Below are 26776 nucleotides of genomic sequence, written 5' to 3' on the forward strand. Positions count from 1 at the left end.
TCTATGGGAGTTCCTCAGAGCTATCATGTTAAGAGCACAAATCCAAGGGTAGGACTCTATCCTGGCAACAGTGTGATGTGCCCAAACACCAACATTTTGAATCTGGAGGACATTCTTTATCCTATTTAATAGTTTACAGAAGACTAGCTTTTGGCCCAAAACAGCATCCCTCGGTGGTGCTAGGGGAAAGCCTATAGGTGTATATGGGTCATATGTACTACAGATGGGTAAACTAGTTTGGAAAATAATAAGAATGGATTAGTTTAGTTTACATTGGTTTGGAGAAGGTACAGAGAAGGACAACAAAAATGATTAAGGGTATGTGACAACTTCTGTATGAGGAGACATTAAAAAGACGGTGACTGGGCTTAGAAGAGAGACGACTAAAGAAAGATATGATAGAGGTCTATAAAATAAAAAAAGGTGTGGAGAAAATGAATAGGCAAGTGTAATAAAACCCTTCACTTAACACAAAAACCAGGAGTCACCCAATGAAATTAATAGTCAGCAAGTTAAAACAAATATGAGGAAGTACTTCTTCATACAACACAAGTCAACCTATGGAATTCACTGCCAGGGGTTGTTGTGAAGGTCAAAAGTATAACTGGATTCAAAAAAGAATTAGATACGGTCATGAGAATAGGTCCAAGACAGCCAGGGTCGCAACCCCATGCTCTGGGTGTCCCTAACCTTCTAACTGTCAGAAGCTGGGAGTGACAGGATGACAGGGGATGGCTCACTCAATAATTGCCCTGTTCTATTCATTCCCTCTGAAACATCTGGCACTGGCCACTGTCAGAAGGTAAAGAACACATAGAAAATACTAAAATTTAAAGTAACAAATAAATTAGAGAGAAAACACAATTATATTTAAGTAACAAAACGGTGGAACAATAGAATTCTGTGTGAGGCAGAGATACAGCTTGCCAACAGTTTACCCTGAGCTCATACCATTGTGCCTGCCTACAGCATTAGTTTTAACTGTGGATTTCCAGCTTTGCCAGTTGATATCACAGCCATTTAACAGGTTTTTTATATGGTTTTCATTATTATTCAATTGCCATATAAATGTCTGCATAACCAAATTTCAACACTACCAGGCAAAGATAACTGAAGTAACTTCCATGAATATCAGCAATGAAGTCCAGAAACACAGTCCTTAGAATAAATACCTGTAAGTGCAGCATTTAACACAGAATAATAGCTTTATCTGCATTTTACAAGGCTCTGACAAAGTGGCATTTGTAATATTACTTCACAGAACAAATCAGTGGCACTAATAGCTGAAGCAGAAACACTGATACACTTAAAGTGACAGCACTAAGAGAACTTTTGGGTATTTTCCCAGAATAAATTCAGAACAACATTAGAGGATGGGAAACTTTCACTGATGACTACTTGTAGGATATAACCTACAAAACAATCATATGAAATTGTAGATAAATGTTAACTATATTTATTAAGAGATTATTAAATATTATTTGTTCTGTAGTAGCATGCAATAGCCCCACACAGGATAAGGACCCCACTGTGCTAGGCACCGAACACACTAACACAAATGGATATGGGCCCTGTCTCAAACAATTTATAATCTAATTAGGACATGTTGAAATGTAATTTGTACTATGTGAGCTGAAATACCATACCATGCATAGCATGTTTAGGACCTGAGAGTAGCTTCACCAGGGCCCAGAAGGCATCTTCTTCATTCATGTACATGAGGAGTAAAGCTGTGATCTGGCTCATCCCCTGACAGTATCCAACCTCCTGAAATTTAGAGGACAGGAAACATTAACTTCATAAACAAACAAAAAAACAACTATTTGTGTATTTAACATGAGAAAATACACCATATTTGGAATAAGCTCTCTAAATATGGCAAACCCACACACCCCTCAAATCTTCGTCGTCAAAATTTTCCTTTAAACTCTATTGCCATGGCTATTCAAAGACAAAACATATTATACTATAAGTGATAATTCACTGTCTTTCAACTAGTGCTTGAACTGGCTTTGGCCTTTCTTTAAAATACAGTATATTTGTACACGAAATCCTTTAAAACGTTTGCATATAATTTATATAAACCTACACCTAGAACAGATGTGTTTTCTATTCTCCATGTGGAGCAGCACAATATATGGCAAGAAGATATTGCAGATACATAAACAAGTGAGACAGAGACATCTCTCCTCTTATTCAAAAACGGTAGCAATTTAAAACAGGAAACCCCACAAGGCTACTTCGCTAATATATTAACTCCTGTGGTGGGAACCAGCAATAAGAAATATCAGACTGCTTAAGTAAGGATTATTACTGACTTTACAAAACCAGCTGCTAATGTATATTTGATGAGAAAGAGATAATTATTGAGAAAGTCTTTTAGACAGATGGGTTCATCGCAAGAACTTTGGCCAAGGAAGCCTTTTAATTTGCCTTCATGCCAAAAGATAAAAAGGAAACTAGCTAAGAAGTCTGAAACAACTGATATATAATAAAAGAAAAAATGCAACAATAAGCCTAAATACTAATCTTTTTCTACTTGTTTAAACACTACCAATGTCTACATTGTATCCATTGATTTTAAACAGCATCTTTCACGTAATAATATCAGAGGGGTAGCCGTGCTAGTCTGGATCTGTAAAAGCAGCAAAGAGTCCTGTGGCACCTTATAGACTAACAGACGTTTTGGAGCATGAGCTGACGAAGTGGGTATTCACCCACAAAAGCTCATGCTCCAAAACGTCTGTTAGTTAGTCTATAAGGTGCCACAGGATTCTTTGCTGCTTTCACGTAATATAAATTATTATTAGTTAATCCAAACAATGTGCTGTGGAAAACAAAATGTCCCTGCTATCAGAGTTTTAATCCTAAACACCGTACAATCAAAAATCTAGGGCACCTATTAAATGACAGAAAACATAATTATAGAATTAAAAACAGTAATATTAGCTTCTTCTTGCACCAAAAGAGAGCTTTCAATCTGGGACAGCAAAACTAAAACTTCTTTTAAATGGATATGATGCTGGAAGGGAAGCAAAGCGATATTTAATAAGAATGATGATTTCTATATTTACTTATAATGAGAATAATCCTGCAAACGTTTCAGCTCTACATACAGTCTCATTGACTTCACTGGAACTACTCATGTGTAAAGTTAAACCCAATTATAAAAATCTTTGCAGGATGGGGGCATAATGAGTAAATACAGAAGTGGACATCTGACGTTTACATTACTTACATTTTTAATAGGCAACTCAGACTTAGATGCTACAAACCAGGAACGTTTCTGGTACAGAACATGAGATCTAAAAACCCCAGTTAGGAAAGCACTGAAATTCAGGACAGGAATGGAAAACTTACCTTATGAGAGACGTCTCAAAGAGCTTGGCTTGTTTAGCCTAACAAAAGAAGGCTGAGGGGAGGAGATATGATTGTTTTATGTAAATGTCAGTGGGATCAAATATAAAGGGACGGAGAGGAGTTCTTAGTTAAGCACCAATGTTGACAAAATAAACTGGCCATCAATATATTTAGGCTTGAAATTCGATGAAGGTTTCTAAACATCCGAGGAGTGAAAAGTTCTGGAACAGCCTTCCCAGGGAAGTAGTGGGGCCAAAACACCTAACAAGCTTCGAGACTGAGCTTGATAAGTTTATGGAGGCAATGGTATGATGAGACTGTTTACAATGGCATACAGCAGTGGTGGGCAACCTGCGGCCCATCAGGATAATCTGACTGCAGGCTACGAGACATTTTGCTGATTCTGACCGCCTGCAGGCACTGCCCCTTGCAGCTCCCAGTTCTCTGTTCCCGGCCAATGGGAGCTGTGGGAAGTGGTGCCTGCAGGCAAAGAGGCTCCAGGGACATGCTGGCCGCTGCTTCAACAGTGTTTGAACTCAAGCTCCCAACCCTACAACAGCCAGATTGAGCTGGCAACAGTTCTGAGAAGTATTTTCAGTAACTTTTGCAACATTGTTTAAAAGACCCATATTTGATCTCAACTGTACATGAAACATGACTTACCGTATTATATATTGAATATGCAGCTAAAACATGGAATAAGGATTGTTGCCTGGAGAAACAAAACAGTAAGTAAATGAAAACATTTAATATTGTTTTTAACAAAAAACACAAAGCTACTGAACCTACTTTCTGAGTATCTGTTTCTCCAATTTGTCTAATTTAAAAAATGTAGAAAAATATACTTCATAATCAAAACAGAGATAAGTAGTAAGTATTGTTTGATTATATTACAATGGTTTACATAAGAACAGACATACTGGGTCAGACCAAAGGTCCATCCAGCCCAGTATCCTCTCTACCGACAGTGGCAAATGCCAGGTGCCCCAGAGGGAGTGAACCTAACAGGTAATGATCAAGTGATCGCTCTCCTGCCATCCATCTCCACCCCCTGACAAACAGAGACTGGGGCACCATTCCTTACCCATCCTGGCTAATAGCCATTAATGGACTTAACCTCCATGAATTTATCATGTTCAAAGTACTTAAATAATAACTAATACATGTAACACCTCTAGGAGAAAAGTGGGGAAACATCAATTTTACAGCTGGGGAAACTGAGGCATAGATTGGGTAAGAGTTGCATTTTCAAAGCATCCACTAGTTTTGCATGCCAATAGGGTTGCCAATCCTCCAGGATTGCCCTGGAGTACCCAGGAATTAAAAATTAAAGACTGTCATGTGATGAAAGCTTTAGAGATACGTCCAACCAAAACTGGCAACCCTATGTGCCAGACCTGAGACTCCTTGGATCTGATTTTTAGAATCTGAGCACCAGCAGCTTTTATTCATTTCAGTGGGAGCTACGGAGCTTCAGCCGTTCTGAAACAAAACAGGCCCAATGTGTCTTAAGCTGGGCATTCAAAAATTGAGGCACCCAAAACTAAAGACCAATTTGAAAATTTAGGCCTAAATGACTTTCCTGAGGTCCCACAGCGTATCACTGGCAGACCCAGCCACAAAACGTGGGAGACAGACTCCTATTCCTGTGCTTGGTCTTATGCAACTTGCTGACACTCATACATGCTTTGAGAAAGCTTTGCCCCATTGAATATACCTCTACCCCGATATAACTCTGTCCTCGAGAGCCCAAAAATCTTACTGCATTATAGGTGAAACCGCATTATATTGAACTTGATTTGATACGCCGGAGCGCGCAGTCTCGCGCCCCTTCCCCCCCCCCCCCCGGAGCACTGCTTTACCACATTATATCCGAATTTGTGTTACATCAGGTGGCGTTATATCGGGGTAGAGATGTAATTACTCTCCCTTTTTCTTTCTATATTACCCCATCGCGTTCTAATTATTATTTGTTAATATATTAAAATTGAAAGCGTGAATTCTGCTTCCTCTCCAATTTAGGAATTAAGTAATGTTGAGTGTAGAGTTGCACAGAACTTTCACAATGAAATCCAAGATTTGCTGGAACTGTGTGTAAACTTCAGCAAACGAACTTCAAGGTTTGTTCAGAACTTGAGAGTCTGGGAATGTGAGCCAATATCAACCAAAACGAAAAACCACAGAAATGAAACTGCTGAGTTTTGCACAGGTCTAATCAGCTATCCTGCATCCCCAATGCATTCTTCCCCCTCTCCATCCCTGAACCAAAACTTGTAAATGTCTTTTTATTCTTCTGCTGACTGTCAAATAAAAATTTTATGTTTCCCGTTAATGGAGATGGGAGGGAATAATATGTTAACCTTGGAGAGCACTTCCCCTAGGTCAATTAACAGTGTTTCCTCTGAACATGCTCACTGCATGTTTATGTGAGTAGATACCATTTATTTATAAATGTGTGGGTGTGCTGTTAATGCTGTACAGAGGTCAGGAATGTGTGCGTGTATTGTGGGGTGTGTGTTGGTTTTTTGTTTTTTTTTTAAGCCCTAAACTCATGCACTTTGATTCCAAAGTTTTACGATTCCCACAGAAACAATATGGGCAAAAGAATGGAAGTTGGACTTCAGTTTCTACCTTCCTTTAACTATTGAATGATGATGAATTATTATGGTACTAGATGTTAAACTTGAGTCTTATTTCTTTGAAAGGACCATTTCTGTCTTTCACTTTATTTGGTCTTTGATTGCATTGGGTGATGAAAGCATGTTTGAAGAAAATTTGCATTTAACCACATATTTCTTCTTATTCATCCAACACAGACCCACTTCTCAAGGAAAATGGGGGTCATTTTAAAAACAATCTGCACTGGCAGATAAAGAGGTGAGTAAAAGGCTTCATTCTTATCTATACGTGGGCTTCATAAATTGATTGCGTTCTGCATTTTAAATAACTGCATCACACTTCATTAATTCAGTTTAAGAATTTTAAAACAAAAAAGAGCATTCAGCTTTCTCTCACAGTTTAATGTCAACGTATGAATGAAACACTACACTTTCATATGTCAGACACATGAAAATTACATTAAGAATACATTAGATTAGAAAATCTTGATCTAACTTCTCCTGGGGTAAGTGGTATAGGATTTAACTGAGCAAAGACATCTCTGATCAGACATAAAATTATTCTTCTTTAATAGTATGTGCACACATGCATGCACACATACACTATTTCCCTTCTACACAAACATGCTTCCTTCACTAGTTGCTTTTTGTTAATCTTTAGGTATATACTTAAGCAAAATATTCTGACAGTTCTGATTGCTGTTGCTTTAACAATGAAATATTGAACTTGCTTTTTAAACTATTTATATCGAACCTACATTGCTTTAAATTCTTTTCAGCAGGACAAACTAAGAGTCAGTCATCATCATGTTTGAGCAATTCTACTTATATTTTTCCACAGATTTTAGATCCTGGACTTGGACCAAACTCTCAGAGTGGCCATGCAGGGGAAGAAGCCACCCTGACTTCTATGCTGCCATCAGAGAGTACAGCTGCAGAGCTTCTTGCAGCCAGGGGAGGTACTTGGAAGAGGGACTGACTTCCCCACAAGAGCGGTTGTGCAGGGGGAGAAGTAGTCCTGTCCCTCCTCAGCCCAGCTGGGACCAGTAGCTAGGAGCCCCCAGATGGGGTGCTCCAGCAGCACAGGGGAAATCAGACCCACCTCCATGAACCTCCTCTGGCAGCAGGAAGCTGCACAACTGCTGCCTTTGGAATCCAACTCTGAAGGCTGCAAAGAAGTGAGTGTGGCAATCCAGTAACCCCCCTACAGCAGCCTTGCAACCTTTGCACAATCCCCCTTTGAGTTGGGACCCCCACGGTTACAACACCATGAAATTTCAATGTAAACACCTGAAATCATGAAATTGACTAACTTTAAAACCCTCTGGCTGTGAAATCGACTAAAATGGACCCAGAATTTGGTAGGGCACTATTTATGAGGTGTCAACAAACTTCACAGGGACTCTGCACAAATCAGATGGAAGGAAGTAACCAAATGAAAACTAAATGCAAAGAGCGCAATATTACTATTATTGTCTAACATCAACTAGCTTTAACTAGTAACATTTTAATACTATTTACCCTATTTACCCCCACTAAGACCTAAAATAGGATGGACGCAAAAACATTCAGAAGAATACAAACTGTTGAAACGGTAAGCAATTTACTTTCAGGAGAAAATAACTGGACTCCATTACTTTAGTGCAGGATACGGTTACTGAACTTTCACCAAATGCCACTAGAAGTGGCACTGGAAATACACAATGTGGAAATTCTACTATCTACCACGGATTGAGGGTTGCTGCCCAAAACGTTTATTTCTAGATTTCTACAGAATTTAAGGATTTCATTTAGACTGTACATTCTCAAGGACACAGATCTTGGGGTATTTTTTACTTGTCTGCCAAGTATCCTACGCAATGTTCTACAACAATATGAATAACAAAGCAGTAAACAAAACAACACATTTTAGTTTATCGCACTTTGGAAGGTGAACAAATGCAATAAGGGCTTCCAGAAGCTACTGAAAAAGAATGAAATGATACATGATACATTTGAAGAGAAGTGAGATATGTCTCATTCATCTCAATGGGAGTGTTGACCCTGAAGCCTAAGAATAATGCTGTCATTTGGTATGTTTATGTTAAAGATGTTTAAATTGTGAAATAGTTAACTAATATTCTTTATCCAACAACTATAAAACAAAATATTGCAAAAAAGTCTGAAAGTATTAACGTGGCAAGGTTTAATTACATAAATAATTACATGTTCATAGCTAAAATGTTGTTTTATTTGGTTCTCATAACTACCCTGAGAGAGGGAAAATACTGAAGATCTAGGAGAAGGCTAAAAGGCTTGGGGGAGAGATTAAATTTATCAGAGAAGTAAGAAAAAAATTGTTTTCCAACATTACTCTAGGAAGGTATACATAATTAAAGAACTTAGTCTTTTCTTGTGCTTTGAATTTGTTTAAAATAGAGGCCAACACATTTTCTCAGATTTTATAAAAATCTTATCTGGGGGATAAAAATTTAGACTTTTTCCTTTAGATTTCCAGTGGCCATAGCTTTAACACATTAAAGGGTAAAGCCAGCAAGGTGGAGATTAAACAAGCTGATTCTGAACTATTCAGGGACTACACTCCTTTAAGCTATATGTGGTACTCTCTGAAATCTAAAACTTTTACATTCAAAGCTCTGTCATACTTCTTGAGTAGTAAAAGGAGTCTTAGGTAGGTCAAATCTATCTGAAAGACAAACAAGGAATGACTGAATTAAATATATTTGTATTCACTTACTTAACACCATATCTGTCTCTAAACATGATATGATCCCTATATGTTCGATTTACATCAAGATCGATTTGCCTGATATCTGGTGAAGACCCTCGTGCTCGATGTTTTAATTTCTAGGAAAAATGGCAATAAAGAAAAGAAATTAGGCAAAACTCTGCTGACATCAAAAATAGGAAGAGAAACTGCTTAAGGCCACAGAATTTATTAGTGGACAAAAACATTTGCAATCTGTGAACTTACAATGCTTATTATAGAAAATGACAGGGAAGCAAATAAAAGCCTCATGGGAGTTGGGACACACATGGGAGTAATGGGGGGGGCATTGTTCCCCCAACAGAGGCAAGGCATGCAAGGTCACGTGCCATTGCTCGCCCGCCCCCATTTCTGTCAGCGCAGAGCTGCCCGGCTAAAGGAAGTTGGTGCTCAAACGCTGCCTCCTGGATCCTAGTGCTCCCCTTCTGTGTGCTGGGAGCCATTCTATTTTCTGTACAAACAGTGAGTGCCCATGATGGGGCAGGGTAGGGCAAGGGGGGGCAGATGGGGCAGTGGGGGGGCAGATAGGGGCAGTGGGGAGAGGAAGGGGAGGGGATGGGACAGGGGGCAGTGGAGAACGGACATGGGATGGGGAAGCGAAGGGGATAGGGGAATTTGGGGGGGGGGGAGAGTGGGAGTCCAGCATGTGATATCCACTCAGCAGCAGAAGCGGCTGGGGTTCTGCCATTAGGCAGGCCCATTTAACTCTTACCCCAACGAGCCCCACTCCCCCAGACTACTCCAACAAGTGCCCTGCACCCAGAACCCATACCACCAAGTCCCACTCCCCCAGCACCTGGACTTCCCTGCCAAGTCCCCCCACACCCAGACCTCCCTCCCGCCAAGCTCCAACCACCTTCACCTGGCCCCCGCTGCAGACTCATTGCCCCTGCACCCAGAAACCTTGCCCCATCCTCCAACGAGCCCCTATCTATCCAGATCCCACCCCTCCCGATCACCACTGAGCCACTCAAACCCAGACTGCCCACACAGACCCCTCTCATGCCACACCTGGATCCCCCCACACCAAGCCCCTCTATACTTGGATGCTGCTTAGCTGAGCCTACCTACCTACGTTTAGTGCAGAGAGGCAGGGCCCTGGGGTGTTTCTGATGCAGGCCCAGCCCTGGCACCGTGTCAGGGTTGAGTGCAGCCTCACCACCAAGTCCTTGTCCCGGTGTGGGGGGGAAAGGTGGCTGCAGAGTGATCTCCCAACTCCATGCAGCCAGTGGCCTGTGCCCCCCACTGCCATGCTGGAGTCTGCACAATTATTTACTGACACATAAAATTTGCAGAATTTTTATTTTTTTGGCACAGAATTTTTAAATTTTTGGTGCAGAATTCCCTCAGGAGTATAGTTTTTAGCTTCCCAACTTTGCACATAGCTGGCACCTTTCCAAATTGGATTATGACTTTTTTCATTATTATTATGAGAAGCCTTAATAAAATCCTACCAAGGCAGAAAAGGAGAAGTGAAGACTGCTATGACAGCATTAGCTTACAGGTTTCATTGTTTTACTTACTGGTCTGGCCCTTTGGCAATATCTAAGTTAGAAACCGGGTTTCTTTCTTTGTTTTCGTATTTCACTTCTCAGCATGTTGTTTGGGTTGAACTGTATAATCACTTTACAAGTTCCCAACACAATTTTAAAATTTAAGATATATTGTAAGATGGGAGGTGGATAGACGGTGCTTCTGTGTCTATCCCCTTTTGGGGGTCAGACTGACAATCACAGCCAATGAATTCCAAATATGTCCTCACTGCCACACTAAAAAAAGGATCTTCTCCTATATCTTATATGTATTCTTCACAGAATAGGTCTCCTCCTTGTTTGGCATTTTCCTTGATATTTTTTCATCTTTGTCCTCCAAATGCCTGATACACCGCACTAACTGAACCTGTACAGTATTAACACGAGAATCTACCAGAAAGCTATTCTTGTGTCTAGGCACACTTTCTATGTAGAAAACTTCCCCATCACAAATTTCTGTGACTAGCTTGTAAATTCTTTTAGATTTATAAAAGGCATATTCATTCTTGTGTGACTTCAGCAGAACCTCACTTACCTCACTTACTTTCATGTAAAATTACTACCTCCATTTCTCAGCAAAGATTTAGCAACAGATAGCTGAAATGGGTCTCAAAAGGCAAAGACTTAAAATATATGTACCAAAAAAAACCCTACAGAAATGTGCTTTCCTCCCTTAGAACATTGGCCAGGACATTATGAAATATTATAATAAACTAAAACACAGGTGCCAAAATAAATCAGCAAAGCACATTACATGATACCTAGCTTTGTTTATTTTTATCGTGCTTGTTCTTTTAAGTTCTCAAAATTCAGTAAATTGCAATATCCTCCCCAGTAATTACTGCAAACTAACAAGGTTCTGTTTTAATAGGCATTTGCGGAGTACTTTACATCTTCAAAGTGCTTTACAAACATTAGATTAATTCAACTTGGTTATTCTCAAAGCTTGATTTTAATGTTGTCCCTGTGACCAAACATTCAAATACATGAAACCCCTCTGGAGTCAAACAACCCAGTTATTGTTTTATTTTTAAAACTTACTGAAAATTTTAATTACCACCATACTTTCTTTTTAAAGAAATCTGCCTCCAGCTCCAAGAGAACAGTGGGAACCATTGCCAAAGTTTCACCAGATGAGGGCAGGATCATGAGATACAGTGCTTCAATCTTACTTTCTGGCTAGTGATTAGTATGGTCTTTCACCTATTGCTGCCTCCTTCTGCAAAGCAGAAATCAAACTTACAGGGCTTCAGGGGTTTTTTCACAGCTTGTCTGCACATTAAAATGAACCCAGAATAAAGCAGGGGGTGAATTTGAAGTGGATGAACTATATTCCTTATTGTTTGGATGTTCTTATTTCAAATTGACTTAATACATTTCCAAACTGGATTAAGCTAATTCAGAAAAAGAAGTCATTCTGGAATAAGTGTGTGCACTTGGGTAAAAGCTCACACCCACAAAGTTGGGTTGGTTCTTCAAGGCTAATAAGAGTAAAAAACTAAAAAAAACAATACATGGTGGAAAAGCCCACACACAAAACCCCCCTCCTAAAATTACATTTTTCACTGAATTAAACAGATAGGGTTGGGGGGGAGGGCAGAGATCTGGGAAAAGATTCTGCTGAGTAAATGATGCTACTTTTATAGTCATTTCTCTGAGTAGAACTGCACTTTAATTATTTTGTCAATGGGGGAAGGAATCAGAAGAATTACAAATTACAAACCCAAAAATAAGTGGGTCAAATGCTGAGCCCACATGGTTTCTCTTTGGCTACAGAGTTGAAAATACAGTTAAATACAATTTCTACTCCTTGTGCTACATTGCATAAAATAAAAGCTCAATATTTCTCAGCATCTAAGATTTTGTGATTGGTAATTCTAAGGGGAAAATTTGCAAACTCACATTATAAAAGTCTTTCATTTCTTCTTTCATTTTAGGGACATCAAGTAGTAAACACCAGACTTCACCTCTCAGCTGCAGTGGGATTCCTTTATAAATTCTCCTATGGAACTGTAAAAAGAAAAAAATATATATAAATGCAGAACAAGCCAGAAAACCTTGAGCTGAGTGAGGGCCTTCCCTGCATCAAGCATTATTATCAGAAGAGGAAGATCAAACAGCCCTAAAGTAGTACTGGAAGTATTTTCAGGTTCAGTGTGTCTAATAAATACTGGTAACTGGGCTCCATGTTGGCAGCCTTAGTAGAGGCGCCAAGGACTAGACATGGAAACCGAACTATGGTCTCATTCCTGAAAGAGGCTCTTCCAGGTCAGGACATGCACAATGACAGGACTAGTTGGAGAAACTTACGTTGCCGCTGCCTGTGCTATACTTATTCCATGAGTAGAGAACTGAAGCATTGTCAGTCTGGCACTGTACATAAGCACTAAGCTCAAACAAAATGAGTTCCAAAGTAGTCCACATGTAACTCGCTATTATTATGCAGTGTGAATTAAGAAGTTAAAGTTTCTGAGAGATGAAAAAAGATAATCCAGTAGTATACTACAACTCTGTGAAAAATTAGTAACACTCAAACATGTGGCACTATCCTTTTTGAAAATTTCATGTGGAACTAACACTGAGGGTATGTCTACACAACAAATCAGGAGATGTGAGTGTAGGGTGACCAGATGTCCCAGTTTTGGGGTCTTTTTCTTATATAGGAGCCTATTACCCCCTGGCCTCCTGTCCCAATTTTTCACACTTGCTGTCTGGTCACCCTATGTGAGCGCAGCTCATATTTCATACTCAAGACAACTTTGATTTAGCTCAAAATGTAGCCACAGTAACATGGGTGGTAGCCTGGCTAGCCCCTTGAGTATGTTCCCATGGTCCTGGGCAAGGCTATACACAGGAGGCTAGCTGTCCTGCTGCCCCTGCTGCCATAGCTACAATGCTATTGTTACTCAAACCAGCTTTGATCTCTAGCTAGCTCAAGTATGCCTACAGGAACTGCACTCAAACCTCCGGATTGCAGTGTAGACTTCCCCTGAGTTGAAGTTCATGCAAGTATAAGACCACCACAAACACAGGAAATATTACGTATCAAACTAACAGATTTCAGGTCTGATATACTGGTCACTGTCACATTTGAAGAGATCTGATCAGAGTCAACTAATAAGTAATCAGACATTTTTTCCACTTAGCTGTGCATGATGACTTACAAATTATACAAAAAAGCATCCTTAGAGGATTTAATGCTTTTGGCTGCAGTGACAAATACTGCATGGTAGATAGTCATGATGTAATAGTATTGCCCCAATTCAATGCCAATAAATGTTGTGAAAGTTAGTTTTAATTATGCAATACAAATTAATTTCCAGATAGATATGTTGTTATACTAAGACCCAAACAGAAAGAATGAGAAATAGGGGAGAAAGGCACAACTCAGTACTTGTACATCTCCTTCTAATTACACAGCCCATCCACCAGCACATAAAAGCAACCATGTTTTTCCATTCTTTTTGGAAGTACTGCCTCTAAAACATGCTACTGTACACGGGCTACAGGAAACACCAAAATTGTCAGCCACCGGGAAAGCCTAGCATGAACCAGAAGAAGTAAAGGTTGGCTCAGTGAGGACTCATCCAACCCTCCATTTGCCACAGGATTTGTGGCCCAGTGTGGAACCCTTTGAGGGAAGAAAAGGAGATAAAGAAGAGAAATGGATGATACTCTGGAGCATTCTTCTCACTTACAAAACAAGTTAAATATCTGCACCAATCATTCCAGGAAACAATGCTTTTAAATGATGGTATTTCTTTGAATGCCATCTGCAAAATAGTATCCTTTTGGAGATATCGTTAAGCAAGCACATGCACCTCACCCACAGCAGGTCTCAATAGCTCTGTGGTAAGCAGAAATCCCTTTTGGTTAGAAGTAGAAAGATCACTAAAATAGTAAACAATAGGCCAGTATTAAATCAAATAGTTCTGATGCTTCTATATCCAGTGCAATAGATTTCTCATTCCCCTATGGAGCAGGCAGCATGTTCCAGTGTTAATCTACTTGAAGATATAAACCTGACCAATATGTGACTTTAACATAAAAATATCTTTGGAGTTTATATATTTTGAGTTTTTTTTAATAAACACACACTCAATACACCCACAGAGGAATATGTAGGATATTGCAAATTTTAAAAAATATATATTTGGACAAATGGGCTGGAGGTTAAGAATGATCGTTTCTATTTACTTTTTCATTCGCAGAGTCTTATATTGTATCCACCACCGTAGTACTTGCGCATCTTAAGATTTTGCTGTTATTATATCACAGAAAATCTAGACTGCCTCTTAATGTGTACTGCATTTCTTCTCACCCATTATCCTAGTATATCATAACTGAAAGCATGAAACAGTACACGATATCAGAATAATTAAAAAACATAGATCTTTCTTCTGAAATTGGATAACTGGTTTTGTAGTCATTTCATGCGGCTAAAACATTGACTATAAACCAAACAAGAGGTAATTCAATAATAGATCTATTGGATTTTTTTTTTTATTTAACATGCTCTGAAAGTCGCAACAGATCAATGACAAGTTACTGCATACATAAAGCATCTGTATGAATTATTACTGTAATCTAGGCAGCAATTTAAAACAATTCTCCCACTTCAAAGAGAGAGAATCTTAGTCTTACTTTCATTTGTGATTTTAACTCAAGTTTCCGGAGCTGAAAGGCTAGTAAACAAGCCATGGGGTAAACCTTCGGCTATTTGGGCAACTGAACTCCCTATCTTAAAGATGCATTATCAAGTAGTTCAGATTCAAGCTTTAGGTTTAGTCATGTACTAGAGAGACTAGATGATTATTTAAATTTTTAAAATTCTTTCATTTTTAATAATCCAAAGACCAGAGGCCCATTCAAAAGTACAGTGTGGAAGGCTAAAAAGCATGAATTGTAGTGGCCAAGTTAGAGCTTCTCAAAGATAGGGAAATTCATCACTCAACTGTCATCTCTACTATACAAGGCAGAGGTACACAATCCTTCACCGTTACAAAAAGTATATGCCTATCAACCAGAACGACTGCCAACCTTAAAAAGCTTGCTGTCTAAAGACACTCTCAGACACACTTGTATGTGCTATAATCTATACACGACATATTTTGCTGATATTATTCCATAACCTAAATTTCTACATGATTTAGTCAGCTTCATGCATGTTAAAAGGCCGGCAAATGCTTGGGTGAGAATTTTCATTTAAAATTTTTGGGTGACATTTATTGCTTCTAAAAGGAATTGGATTGCCCATCTTGGAGGCTGTAATACTCTGTTCATCCACAGAACAGACATGGTGACAGCAGTGTAAGGCCTTCTCTACACTAGAAAGTTTTGCTGCTTTAACTATACTGGTATAAGGCACCTTTATTCATCTGACTTAACTGCATCCACACTAGGGCTTTTATCAGTTTAACTATTTCAGTAAACAATCAGACCCCTAGCCTGTAAAACTTTTAAGTGTAGACCAGGCTTTAGTCAACACAGTCCCACCAGTAGGGTTGCCACCCATCCAGTTTTCACCTGGACAGTCTAGGTTTCAGCTTGTGTGTTTGGGTCCCATTTGACAAGCCCTGATGTCCCTCTTTTTTTTTTTTTTATCTGTGTAAATTGCTCGCTGCCAATTTGAATTTAACCCACTGAGAGAACACTCACCACCCTCATGAGGAAGGGGACAGAGCCCAGCCAATCATAGTCCAGAACCCTGCCCATCCAGCCAATCACAGCCCACTGCTCTCCCTGCCCCACCCACTCCCAACTGCGAAAAGTTCATCCAACAGCCATCAGACAGGAATGACTTTCAGTAGCTATCAAACAAGGCTGGAATTCATCTAGTAATCAGTAAGCTAAAGGTCATATCCTATTATCAGTCCTCTATATTAGTGGTCTCCAAACTTTTTTGATCGTGCACCCCTAACTGTAAAAAGTTTCTGAGCACGCACCCCCTGCTGCAGGGCCGGCTCTACCATTTTTGCTGCCCCAAGCAAAACTGCCAAAGCGCAAAAAAAAAAAAAGCCACCTTAATTGCTGAAGTGGCGCTGCTTTGGCAGTGCTCCTCCTGCCACGCACCCCAAAGGATCCTCTTGTGCACCTCACTTTGGAGACCACTGCCATATATCATGCCCTTCTCCTAATTAGGTGATAATTATTGCAGTATAGGTGTATTTTGATAACTAGCATTTTTGCCATTTCATAACAAAGTTGTTGCTTGTTTCTTCATCTATTTCCATCAACTATTCTCTTAATTAACAACCTATACATTGGAGAAAAATTTACTAGCAGATATATATTCTAAATAAACATACAGGGTTGGGAAAAGGAACAGTGGGGAAAGGTCAGCAGGATACTGAGCATCTGCACTTAATGAAAACTCCATAACCTATGCTTTCTGATGCAAACTTCTTGCTAAAATAAAAACAAAACTGAATTACGTATTGAACAACAGCCAAAGGCCTGAGCACTGTATTATTAAACAAAATACTCTTTGATAATGAATAACACTAAGGAAGGAGAGAGATTTGTTTCCAGGGTCTCAACAGAGTGGGCAACTCTACCACCCTATGTGCCCACTCAGGCTGAAACAACCAGCAACTAGGACAGCTCTCTGAAATCCTGACTTGAAGGTTGATGATAAAAGGGCTGACAGAACTTCTGTGAAAGCAAAGCTGGAAGAACAGTCAGCCACAAATAACCTGAACAAACAAGTGAAAGGTTCACAAAGCAGATCATCATCCATGGAAAAAATATTAGGACCCAACAGGGCTATTCAAAGCTATGGGAAGATTTTGATGTGAGCAAACATTTTTAATCAATTGATCAGAAGTTCTGCAGCACTGGAGAGGCATGTAGACAACCTGCAGAATGTCACACCTCATTTTGGTCTTCCCTGCAAGCCCTACAGACTCAGATCCTTTGCCTTTGCTCTCAAAACTATTGCTTAATTTAAACACAGGAAGATCCTCTCATTATTGAGAGATGTTGCAAGATTCTGACTAGAAACACCACAGAACACTAGATTAAGGACTCCCATTGTCCGACAGGTTTCAGAGACAGAAAGAAACTCAAAAGCTGCCAGAAACAAGATTGATGTCTCCTTTGAAGGAAGAAAATCTTTCCTGACATAGGCTCAATTACACAGGCAATAAGACGGGAAAGGAATGTGAAAGTTTTTTTTTTATAGGAGGGAAGAGACAGAGCCATATCATATCCAGCAAAACCAGGAGCTATACACAACAGAAACCCTCTCCTTTACGATAAGTCTTCAGCTACCACATTATTAGAGAATAGTCAAATGAAAAAGCAAATGGAATATTAGCATGTTTAAGTCTATCACCATAAGTTGTACACTGCTATTACCCTATATAGCAAATATAAGGTATATACCTGTGTTGGAAATAACTGTTTTTGTATATTATCATATGACTTACATGATCATAAACAGATTTTGTATCTTCTCTAGATTCAAAAATAAAACAAAATACACACACTAGAACTATTACAGTCCTCCAGACATGGAGGAATTTTCATTAACCAAACTATAACAATATCTGATTTAAAAGAAATTATAGTGCTAAGTTTAGATATTTCTATTTCTTGTTAGAGATGTTATTATGTGTTTCAGTTAACTGTTACTGTCTGAAAATATTTCTCCATAACGACATAGCATTATGAAATTGGAACAGTGCCCTTAGCATTAAACATGATGAAAAAATTATGTAAGTATTACATACAAAAATGTAATCAATTTTTTTAAATGGAGGCTTCTACATCTGGCACACGCTAAAGGCTGATCCTCAGCTTGGGTAAATTGTCATAGCACTATTGATATAACTGAACTCAGATTTCAATGGAGCTAAGACAATTTACACTAGCTGAGAATATGCCCCCCTGACTTTAAGAGGGAGAGGAGTGGCTATAGAACTGGATCCTTAAGTAGTTCTTTCCAACTCTGAAGTGAAAACACATGGCATGAATTAAAATGGAAAAGAAAAGTTAAAAAACTAACCCATTTTGATTTTGCAAGGATGAGTATCTGTGATGATTTGGGGAATCTGTTTGTACAACTTAGGAATTCTGGTTGACATTATGAAGTTGTTCTTCTGAAACTGCTGTATCACAGAAAACCCCTATGTCTGTGTCTCCACCATTGCAGACAGGATCTGCAGCAGGTACACAACACTGAGGACAATGGGGAGGACTTAACTTTAATTATTGTGTTTTGACTACACAACGGGGGCTGAGAGTTTGGAGAATGGAAATTTCCCAAGTAGCACAAATGTACAGACTAAAAGAAGGAGAATATAAAAGGATTCACATGGAGAAGACTCAAAGGGGAGATATAGGAAGTTTGAGCAGGAGAGGGGAAGGGGGGATAGGCCATAGTCAGAGAGGAAGAGCTGGTATGGGGGAGAGGCTTCATACTTCTGCACACCAACGATGCATTGCAACAGAAAAACAATGGATGGCCTCAAAGGACTCTGACTCCAGCCCAAAGAATGGTCTGGATTAGTGAGGAAACTGAGGCAAGGAAATGCATGTAGGGCTCATTATATCTTTATAGGTCTGTATTTCTTGTGTGATAAGTAAAGAGCAATACAGTATTTGAATTTTATGCAAAGTCTGTATGGGTTATGTGCCATACCCTATCACATGCCCCATGAGAAAGTTAACAGTAACCTAGAAGGCTCATATCTTTGATGGAGTTCTGGGAGAGAGTATGTTTGATCTACAGAGGAATTCTGAAAGCTTAGCACTGCTTTCGGGGACTTTGCAATGGGCCACATGGTCTAAACTCTTAGGACCAGGTGCTCAATTAGGGATCTATGCACCCTGAGCTGCTGCCAAGACAAAGCTCTATTCAGACTCCAGAAGCTTAAAACGTAAGCATCTGGATCCCCTCACAGCAGTCTCTTGAGTGGCCACAAAGGGGGTACTCAACAAGATCTGTTACAACAGCCAATTAGTCAATCTACCTGACTGTAAAATGCACACCACCTAATGAGACTTGCGCACACCCCCCAAAAACGTTCCCACATACTCTGTAGGCCACTCTGAAAATATCTGTGAGAAATACAAAAACAAGACACTTCTCAAGCCATGTTGCAAGAGCAAGCTCACAAATCTAATTGGCCCAAGAAGGGAAATGAGGCAGCTATCAGAAAACCTAGTTTTTAAGAGTGAGAATTGTCATTCAGGCTCCCAGGAGGCTGGAGGAGGCCGCCAGCGGAAAAAGAATCAATCATGGCAAGGATAAGAATCAAATCCTGAGGTCCTAAAGGAATGTATTGCTATAATGGAGCCTTCATTACGTATTTCATCTTTCATGGGTTTTGTAACAATAACAGGAGAATGCAAGCATTAGAGCTCTGCACTATCTTATTCTGAAATCTCGGAGAGGGGAAAGTGATACTTCATTCAGGCTTTGGAGACTGTACGGAAAGCAAGTGGAGATTTGACTCTCTCATGCTTTATGAATTCTAAAATAAATTTAGCTACCTTTTCTTGGCAGTTTCTCCTTCCCTTTCCCCTCCTTCTCTCTTTGGATAGCTTCTCAACTAAAGCTGAAGGCAGACCATGAAATGCAGACATACACTGTTGTCAATATTCAAATGGCAAGATATTAAGTGGAATTTTATTTAATCTTTCCTGAAAATTGTGACCACATTAAGTCAGGAAAGCTTTAATACGAGTAGTGACTGATGGCTTGCACGGCCAGCTCCAGGCACCAGCATTCCAAGCTGGTGCTTGAGGCGGCAATCTTCAAAGGGCAGCAGTCCCTGTTGTTTTGCCCCCAGCAGTGCGCCAAATTACCGGTGTGGACGGCAGGGGCAGTCTGTGTGCCCTTAAGGTGACACGTGGGTTTCCGCGGTGGCGGCAATTCGGCAGCAGCTTCTATATTTAGCTGTCCGTGGCGGCTTCAGCTAAACATAGAAGCTGCCACCGAATTGCCGCCACCGCGGAAACGCGCCTGCCACCCTAAAGGTGCATTCGGTGCGCTGCTTGGGGTGGCGAAAACTGTAAAGCCGGTCCTGATGGCTTGATGTACCTTGGCTTGTTACATTGTAAAATACAATTAGGAAATAAAAGCATAAACTAGAAGAACTGGTGTCGGAAACTAGAACATAGAAATTGAGGAACTTTGCCATTAGACAGACACCTTCTACATAAGAAGCTGCTGCTGGAGAATAGTAGTATTTTATTTGGACAAGCAACAGACATGAAAAAGGCAAAAGGGTAGTTTATGCAGCTTCAGGAGACCATTACACAGTCTGAAAATGTCATCTGTTCTTGAAGGGGTTTCTGAATAATTATTATTTTGGAACCAACAGGCTTCATTTTGAGATGCAGGTATCGAGTTACCTTAAAGATGGTTTCCATTAAGGCACTTCGGATTACCTTTAGGTCACCAGTTCAAATCTGACAGAGGCTTCATATCTTAACCTTCAGATGGCTGTTTGGTCTCAGTCCAGTTCCTAGTGGTCAGGTGTTCACAATCCATTCAAACTAGCACTTTGTAAGCTGTATCAGTAGAGAAGTTATGGACTGAATGAACTTCCTACCTCTGCAACACAAGTTAGGAATATGGGTAACATAGTGAGATAAAACATGACTAAAGAAGAAATTCAGTGTCCAGGATTCTGTCTTACATCTTTCATAATTTCTAAAATATTTCCTAAATCTGAAGTGGCATATCTAGTTTCGCCTAAAAATTATTTCTCTCTCTCTCACACACACGAATGCTTCCCCATTAACTCCACCTGAAAAAATTAAGAAGGGAAGAATTAAGGGAGAAGTAGATAAGCAGCTTTACAAAGGAGAGGATTAAAGAAAACTATATTTTGCAATTATGAATAAAAAAGTTTTAGTGGAATATAATCACATAAATTGACTCTCATACACAGATACGTAGTTTCTTGAAGGCAAAACTTTCTCAGTTATATATTATGAAAGGTCATTATAGAAGCGCTGCCCAACTACTTATGCTCGTTGTTCTCATGTTTGTTCTATCCTTAGGGCCTGCATCTCCTCTCTTTTTTTCTGCATTTCTGGAATATCTAATTACTGCATTTTCCAAAAGATATTCACAACTACAGTTACAGTCCACAACTCTGCAACAATATGGTGCTATTCTCTTCAGAGTGCTTTATAAACATACTGATTTCAGGAGCAGTTCTCGCCAAAACTGCAGGGATGTCAGGTGGAATGAGACCCTCTAAGATAATGTCTGTAAGTTTTCTTTAGGTACAAATTGCTTCTCTGGCTTTTAAACACACAACGAGAAGACAGAAAGAGAAAGATAGGAGTTACTCCAGCAACTGTGGCACTGTTCCTTGCTGCCTTAAGAATGGCAGAGTTGAGGAGCTAACATACTCAGTGCCTGTCCCTCACACACAATAATTGCAGCACTAGCCACACACACATCCTCTTTATGACAGCTTTGTACAACACTGAGAAGCAGCAACAGCTCTCTAATAAATAGTAAATAATAAACAATACTTTATCTTACCATCTATGGCATATTTTGGGAGGCTGGACGTCTACTCACTTTGTGCTCTGGATCACTCATGTTGTGCATATGGGGAGAGAGTGGGAGCAGTACTCAATCCTTGTTTTAAGAGTCTCTGTGTGCTCGGTAGTGTTCAGATGATCAGGGTGGACAATGAGTTCCTAGCCTCTGGCAAATAAAGCCCCTTGCTGAATAAAGCTCTACCCACAGAATCATAGAATATCAGGGTTGGAAGGGATCTCAGGAGGTCACCTAGTCCAACCCCCTGCTCAAAGCAGGACCAATCCCCAACTAAATCTATTATCCTTGACATTATCTATAGTGCTCTGTTCAATTAGTTGCCTTTACTGAGGTATTCCCCATTCTACTGGGAACAGTAAACTTCCATCTTAAAGGCACGCACAAGTGGCCATTGTTTCAATCATACCCACACTATAATTGCAATATGACACTTCAGATAGCATCACCCATCACACCTGAGGTACAAATTTACTCAGTACAAGTACCGTCTCTAGTTTTTTATTGGAAATTAGGAAGTGAGTGTCATTTAAAAAGCAAATTTCTGCCCACAGAAGTGCAGCTCAAGCTGTATTATCCACAATCAGTACTAATCCTGATCTAGCTATATTTACACTGAAGATAAAAAAAGAAGATGGAGACACAGACAAAAACAATCATCAGCCAATCTCTTGCACTTGGTCTCCAAAGTAACAACTAACTTTATTCAAAACTCAAAGGAACTTATACTTGAAAAAAAGCCTCACTCATTTTTCTTACTAGTAATACTTTGTTAACTTTTTTCTTTCAATGTAATTTATTAATGTGCTATGTATTATTTTAGATACATATAAAATTAATACATTATAAATAATACACATAAAACCAACCCCCCCCCACCCACTCCTCTCCTATCTGAGGAGGAGTGCTACTTGTGCGCCCCAGGCATCTGAATTGCTCACACATAAATCTCTCTCAAATGAAATTCAGGAAATAAAGTGGCCTTGTGGATTTTTAAAGGGACACTATCAGTCTGAAACATCATCAGTTTTAAGACAAACAAGCAAATGTTGCAAGAATTTATTCTTATTAGGTTTTGTACCCCCTTCTCCTTTTCTCTCTTTTATAAATTGATTTTAATATGAAGCATAAAAGATATTAACTGTTTCCCAATAGTTTCCTCCTTCATCTTCAAGAGATGTAAAAGGAAAGAAAAGAAAATAAGTCAAGAATTCAGAGATATAAAATGAGCAACATTTTCTAAGAGCACCATCAAAATACAAAGATTCCCAGTCTGAATTGGCACAGGTGTTTCTTACATAAGACACCATCTCTCTCAAATAAATGGCCCCTATATCACTTAAAGCTAAAGCTGCTATAGCTACAGTGTAATACTTTTAAACTATGCATCAAAATAAACAGTTTTGTAAAATCCGCCATAATAGGTAATTTGTGTGTTTCCCTTTACAGAAATATTTATGGGTATTTTTAAAGAATTTTGTAGGAAGGGATGGCAGGAATCTATTGTATGAAACCAGTACCTCTTCCATCTCCTTCCAAAGAGGGTGATGGGAGAGCAAACACACATTATTTAGAACTTAATTGTGTAAACATCATTACCCCCATCTTACAGATGAAAAGTGGTACTAAGAAAAATGAAGCGTTAGACTAAGGGTATTGTCTTAGGGTATGAGAAGGTGCTTCTGAAAGCAAGTAGACAGACACTTGCTAGCTCTGCTTGAGTTAATATTCTACAAATAGTAGTCTGGCCACAGCAGCACAAGTAGCAGCTCAGGCTAGCAATCTGAGTACAATCCTGTGCCCAACCCCCTGGGTACACACCCAAGTGGGTAGCCTGACCAGCCCTCCTTACTGCTATGGCCACACTGCAATTTTTAGCACACTAGCTCAAGCAGAGGTAGCAAGTGCCTGTCCACCCATGCTGTGAAGTACCTTCCCAACTGCTATGTAGATGTACCCTGAGAGTTCACTCTCAGCCCACATTAGGATTACCACATTTTAGTTTCCCAAGAAGAGGACACTGCTGGAAAGGGGGAGGAGCTGGGATCGGGAGCTGGAGAGCGGTACAGTTGGGGATACCTGCAGAAGGGGTACTCACTGGAGGTGGGGACAGTGTTGCTCCATCACAGTGGCAGGGCTACTGGTGCAAGCCCAGGATGCAGCAATAGCTGCCAGTCAGTGCCTCCCTGCAGGACTCCCTCCCCAGAGCTGAGGCCTGGCTGGGTGGGATCCAGCAACTGTCGCTTGCAGGGGAATGGACCAATCAGGTAGATGCAGGGGAAGGACCAACCAGGAAGTGGACCAATCAGGGCTCTTTCTGAGCTGCAGTTTGTCTGCTCTGCAAAAAGCTGGGAAATTGCCTGTTATTTGAAAAATCTGCCTGGACCAAGAAAGGAAGTTCAAAAAGGCGGCTAGCTCTGGGAAAACCTTGACATATGGTAACTCTAGCAAAGGGTAGCGTATGTTCATGGGCTCCAATGGCACAATGGGTTAGCGCACAGTACTTATAGAGCAGCGCTGCATGGAGTGATGCTGAGGTTGTGAGTTCACACCTCACTTGGAGCACTAGTCAGGGGGAGGGATAGCTCAGTGGTTTGAGCCTTGGCCTGCTAAACCCAGGGTTGTAAGTTCAATCCTTAGGGGGCCATTTAGGGATCAAAATTCGTCCTGCTTTGAGCAGCAGGTTGGACTAGGAAGGGACCTCAGGAGGTCATCAACCCTGATGACCATTCCAGCTTAGGGAAGAAATTGTGATTCAGAGAGTAACAATTCCTTTCTTTCTCCAACAGGCTGTAACTTGCTGTAGCCAGGAAATTGTGTAGGTTGCGAGGGAGAAGTAACACCAGCCCAGTTCACCTTACTATTGCCTGGAGGGGCACAGCTGTGCTTCTCACCCACTTCTAGCATTTTTCTAGCCCCTCCTCACCAATTCACTCACAGTAAAGGAGGAGGGGAGCAGTGAGAATGCAAGGACTGTGCACCGAATGAAGATCCAAGTAGATATTACACAGTCTCCTGTGGGCTACAGGGCCTAATTCCCCTATTTGGCTGTGCAAGACATGGACAACATCTAACCCTAAGTGACAGACAGAGCTAGAGAAAAGTCCACGTTTCCTGACTCGCAGTCTGGTACCCTATCATTACATAACTCTCTCTCCACAGAAGGAAGCTATTGCACACAGAAGTACAGCTATCATACATGTAAATGTAGTCCATTTTCTTTTGTTGTCAAAGCTCACTTGTGGTAATTAAAAATCCCACAGCCATTTTCAAGACAGTTAGTGATGTTAACCTCTGGCTGAATCCTGAGCTAAATTCCAAATGGCTAATTATACCTATTTAAAATTCCCCTGTAATTTCAGTTGAACACTGCTTTTCTGTACTTTCTGTCCTGACCTGTTGCGTGGCATTACTGTGCACTTTTAAATAGCTACTTGCAGTATTTCAGGGATGGCTCCCTGTCAAATTCAGCAAAATCAGTGCACCAACATGTAAGCATCAACCTCCTAAGAGAGAAATCATTTCCACCACAGGGAGGATCCACCTGCATGAAGGGCACTTTGCATCTTTTGCTTAGTAACAATGAAATCAACATACGGAAAAATTAACTAAATAAGTTGTACTTAAGATTTAGGTTTTAATTATTTGTTCTGTATGTTAAAACTTACTCTAGGCACCCACTTCCAAGAGGATCTTTAAAGCATCCTTTAAAACTCCTTCAAAGCATCCTCATGGTGTCTGGTTTGTTCAACATGTAGTTCAATAGCACAATTCATGACTAGTCAGGCTCCCTGGGCAGGAACCCAAGACAATTTTCAGTATACAAGTAGCAGAGGCTCTCTTAGCCCATCCACCAAACCTGTGGCTGCGAAAGGAGGCTGTTTCTCTACATAGCTACCTGCTTAATATCATACAAAGAATTTTAAAAGGATTCAAAATGAAGAGCCAGCAGATTCCATTATGGTTATACACCACCTGTATATCAGTTTGATTAAAATTTTCAGCATTAACTACTACAATAACGTTCAGCATACAAACGGGCACAAAGTCAAATCATAAATTTAAGATTCAGATCCAAATTTTTCCAGAGTTCTCATGTTCCCATCTGGACTTTTAGATAAGACCTTTCTCTGCTTAACTTTATAAAAAAAAATTTTTTTTATTTTTTTTTTTTACTATTTTCAAATATAATTATGCGTTAACTATTCCCCCTGAAGGCTAGTATTTTAATCTCTATTTACCTGCTCATCTTGTGATGTACAGTTCCCCTTCTACCACAAATGTTATGCAGCATGCACCCTCACACAGTGTGCCCCCTGGCCCTGAATGTCCCAATCCCATTCCACAATTATAATGCAATACAGGATTTTATAGGCAATGGTAGTTCTGAATATGCCATGTGGCCCCCAAAATGCTGTCCTTCAAAACTCCTGTATTTCAACACCAGTTTCTTTGTTAGTTTGTTACTGTAGCATGGCACTGGTGCAAAGGCACCTAATTAGCCCCTGCTCAGCCAGCCCCAATCACGGGAAATAGATTGGGGCTGGGGAGAAGTCTGGTGCCTGGCCTTTAGAATTGGCTGCACCTGCAGGTTCAAGGGCTATAAAGGCTGGCTGGCAGCCCAAAGAAGAGGGAATGGCCAGGGGAAGGTCAGTCTCCAGGCTGAGGGCAGACCCTGTTTAGGAGAGGAGATTATCAGGCCTGCAAGCTCTGTACATAGCACAACACTGGTGGTGGGAGAACATTGTGTAAATAAAGCCACGGGTGCAGCATAACTAGATGCCTCTCAGAGCTTTACTGGGGCAACCAGTGGGCTCCAGGAAGAGAAGTGGGCGGAGGACTTGTCACTGGCTACATTGCTGCACCATGCGATCATAAAAACAGATTTTCATTTTTATTTTTAAATTTATTTTTCTGATTATATAAATAGGTATGATCATCACTATACTTAATTTAACACTACTAAATTCAA

The 26776-nt window shown here is 40.1% G+C and overlaps 1 protein-coding gene across 2 annotated transcripts in view; it reads right to left on the bottom strand.

Moving 5' to 3' along the window:
• Positions 1–26776, bottom strand: part of USP6NL (USP6 N-terminal like) — a 239015-nt gene that overhangs the window by 41355 nt on the left and 170884 nt on the right. For both annotated transcript variants that reach the window (XM_050936840.1, XM_050936841.1), the window contains exons 7-10: positions 12180–12287; positions 8716–8825; positions 4024–4072; positions 1647–1767 (exon numbers count right to left, since the gene is read on the bottom strand). In XM_050936840.1, coding sequence (XP_050792797.1) covers positions 1647–1767; positions 4024–4072; positions 8716–8825; positions 12180–12287 — 388 coding nt within the window. The remainder of the gene's footprint in view (positions 1–1646; positions 1768–4023; positions 4073–8715; positions 8826–12179; positions 12288–26776) is intronic.

The sequence above is a fragment of the Gopherus flavomarginatus genome, chromosome 1, assembly GCF_025201925.1.
Source record: "Gopherus flavomarginatus isolate rGopFla2 chromosome 1, rGopFla2.mat.asm, whole genome shotgun sequence".
Classification (NCBI taxonomy): domain Eukaryota; kingdom Metazoa; phylum Chordata; order Testudines; family Testudinidae; genus Gopherus; species Gopherus flavomarginatus.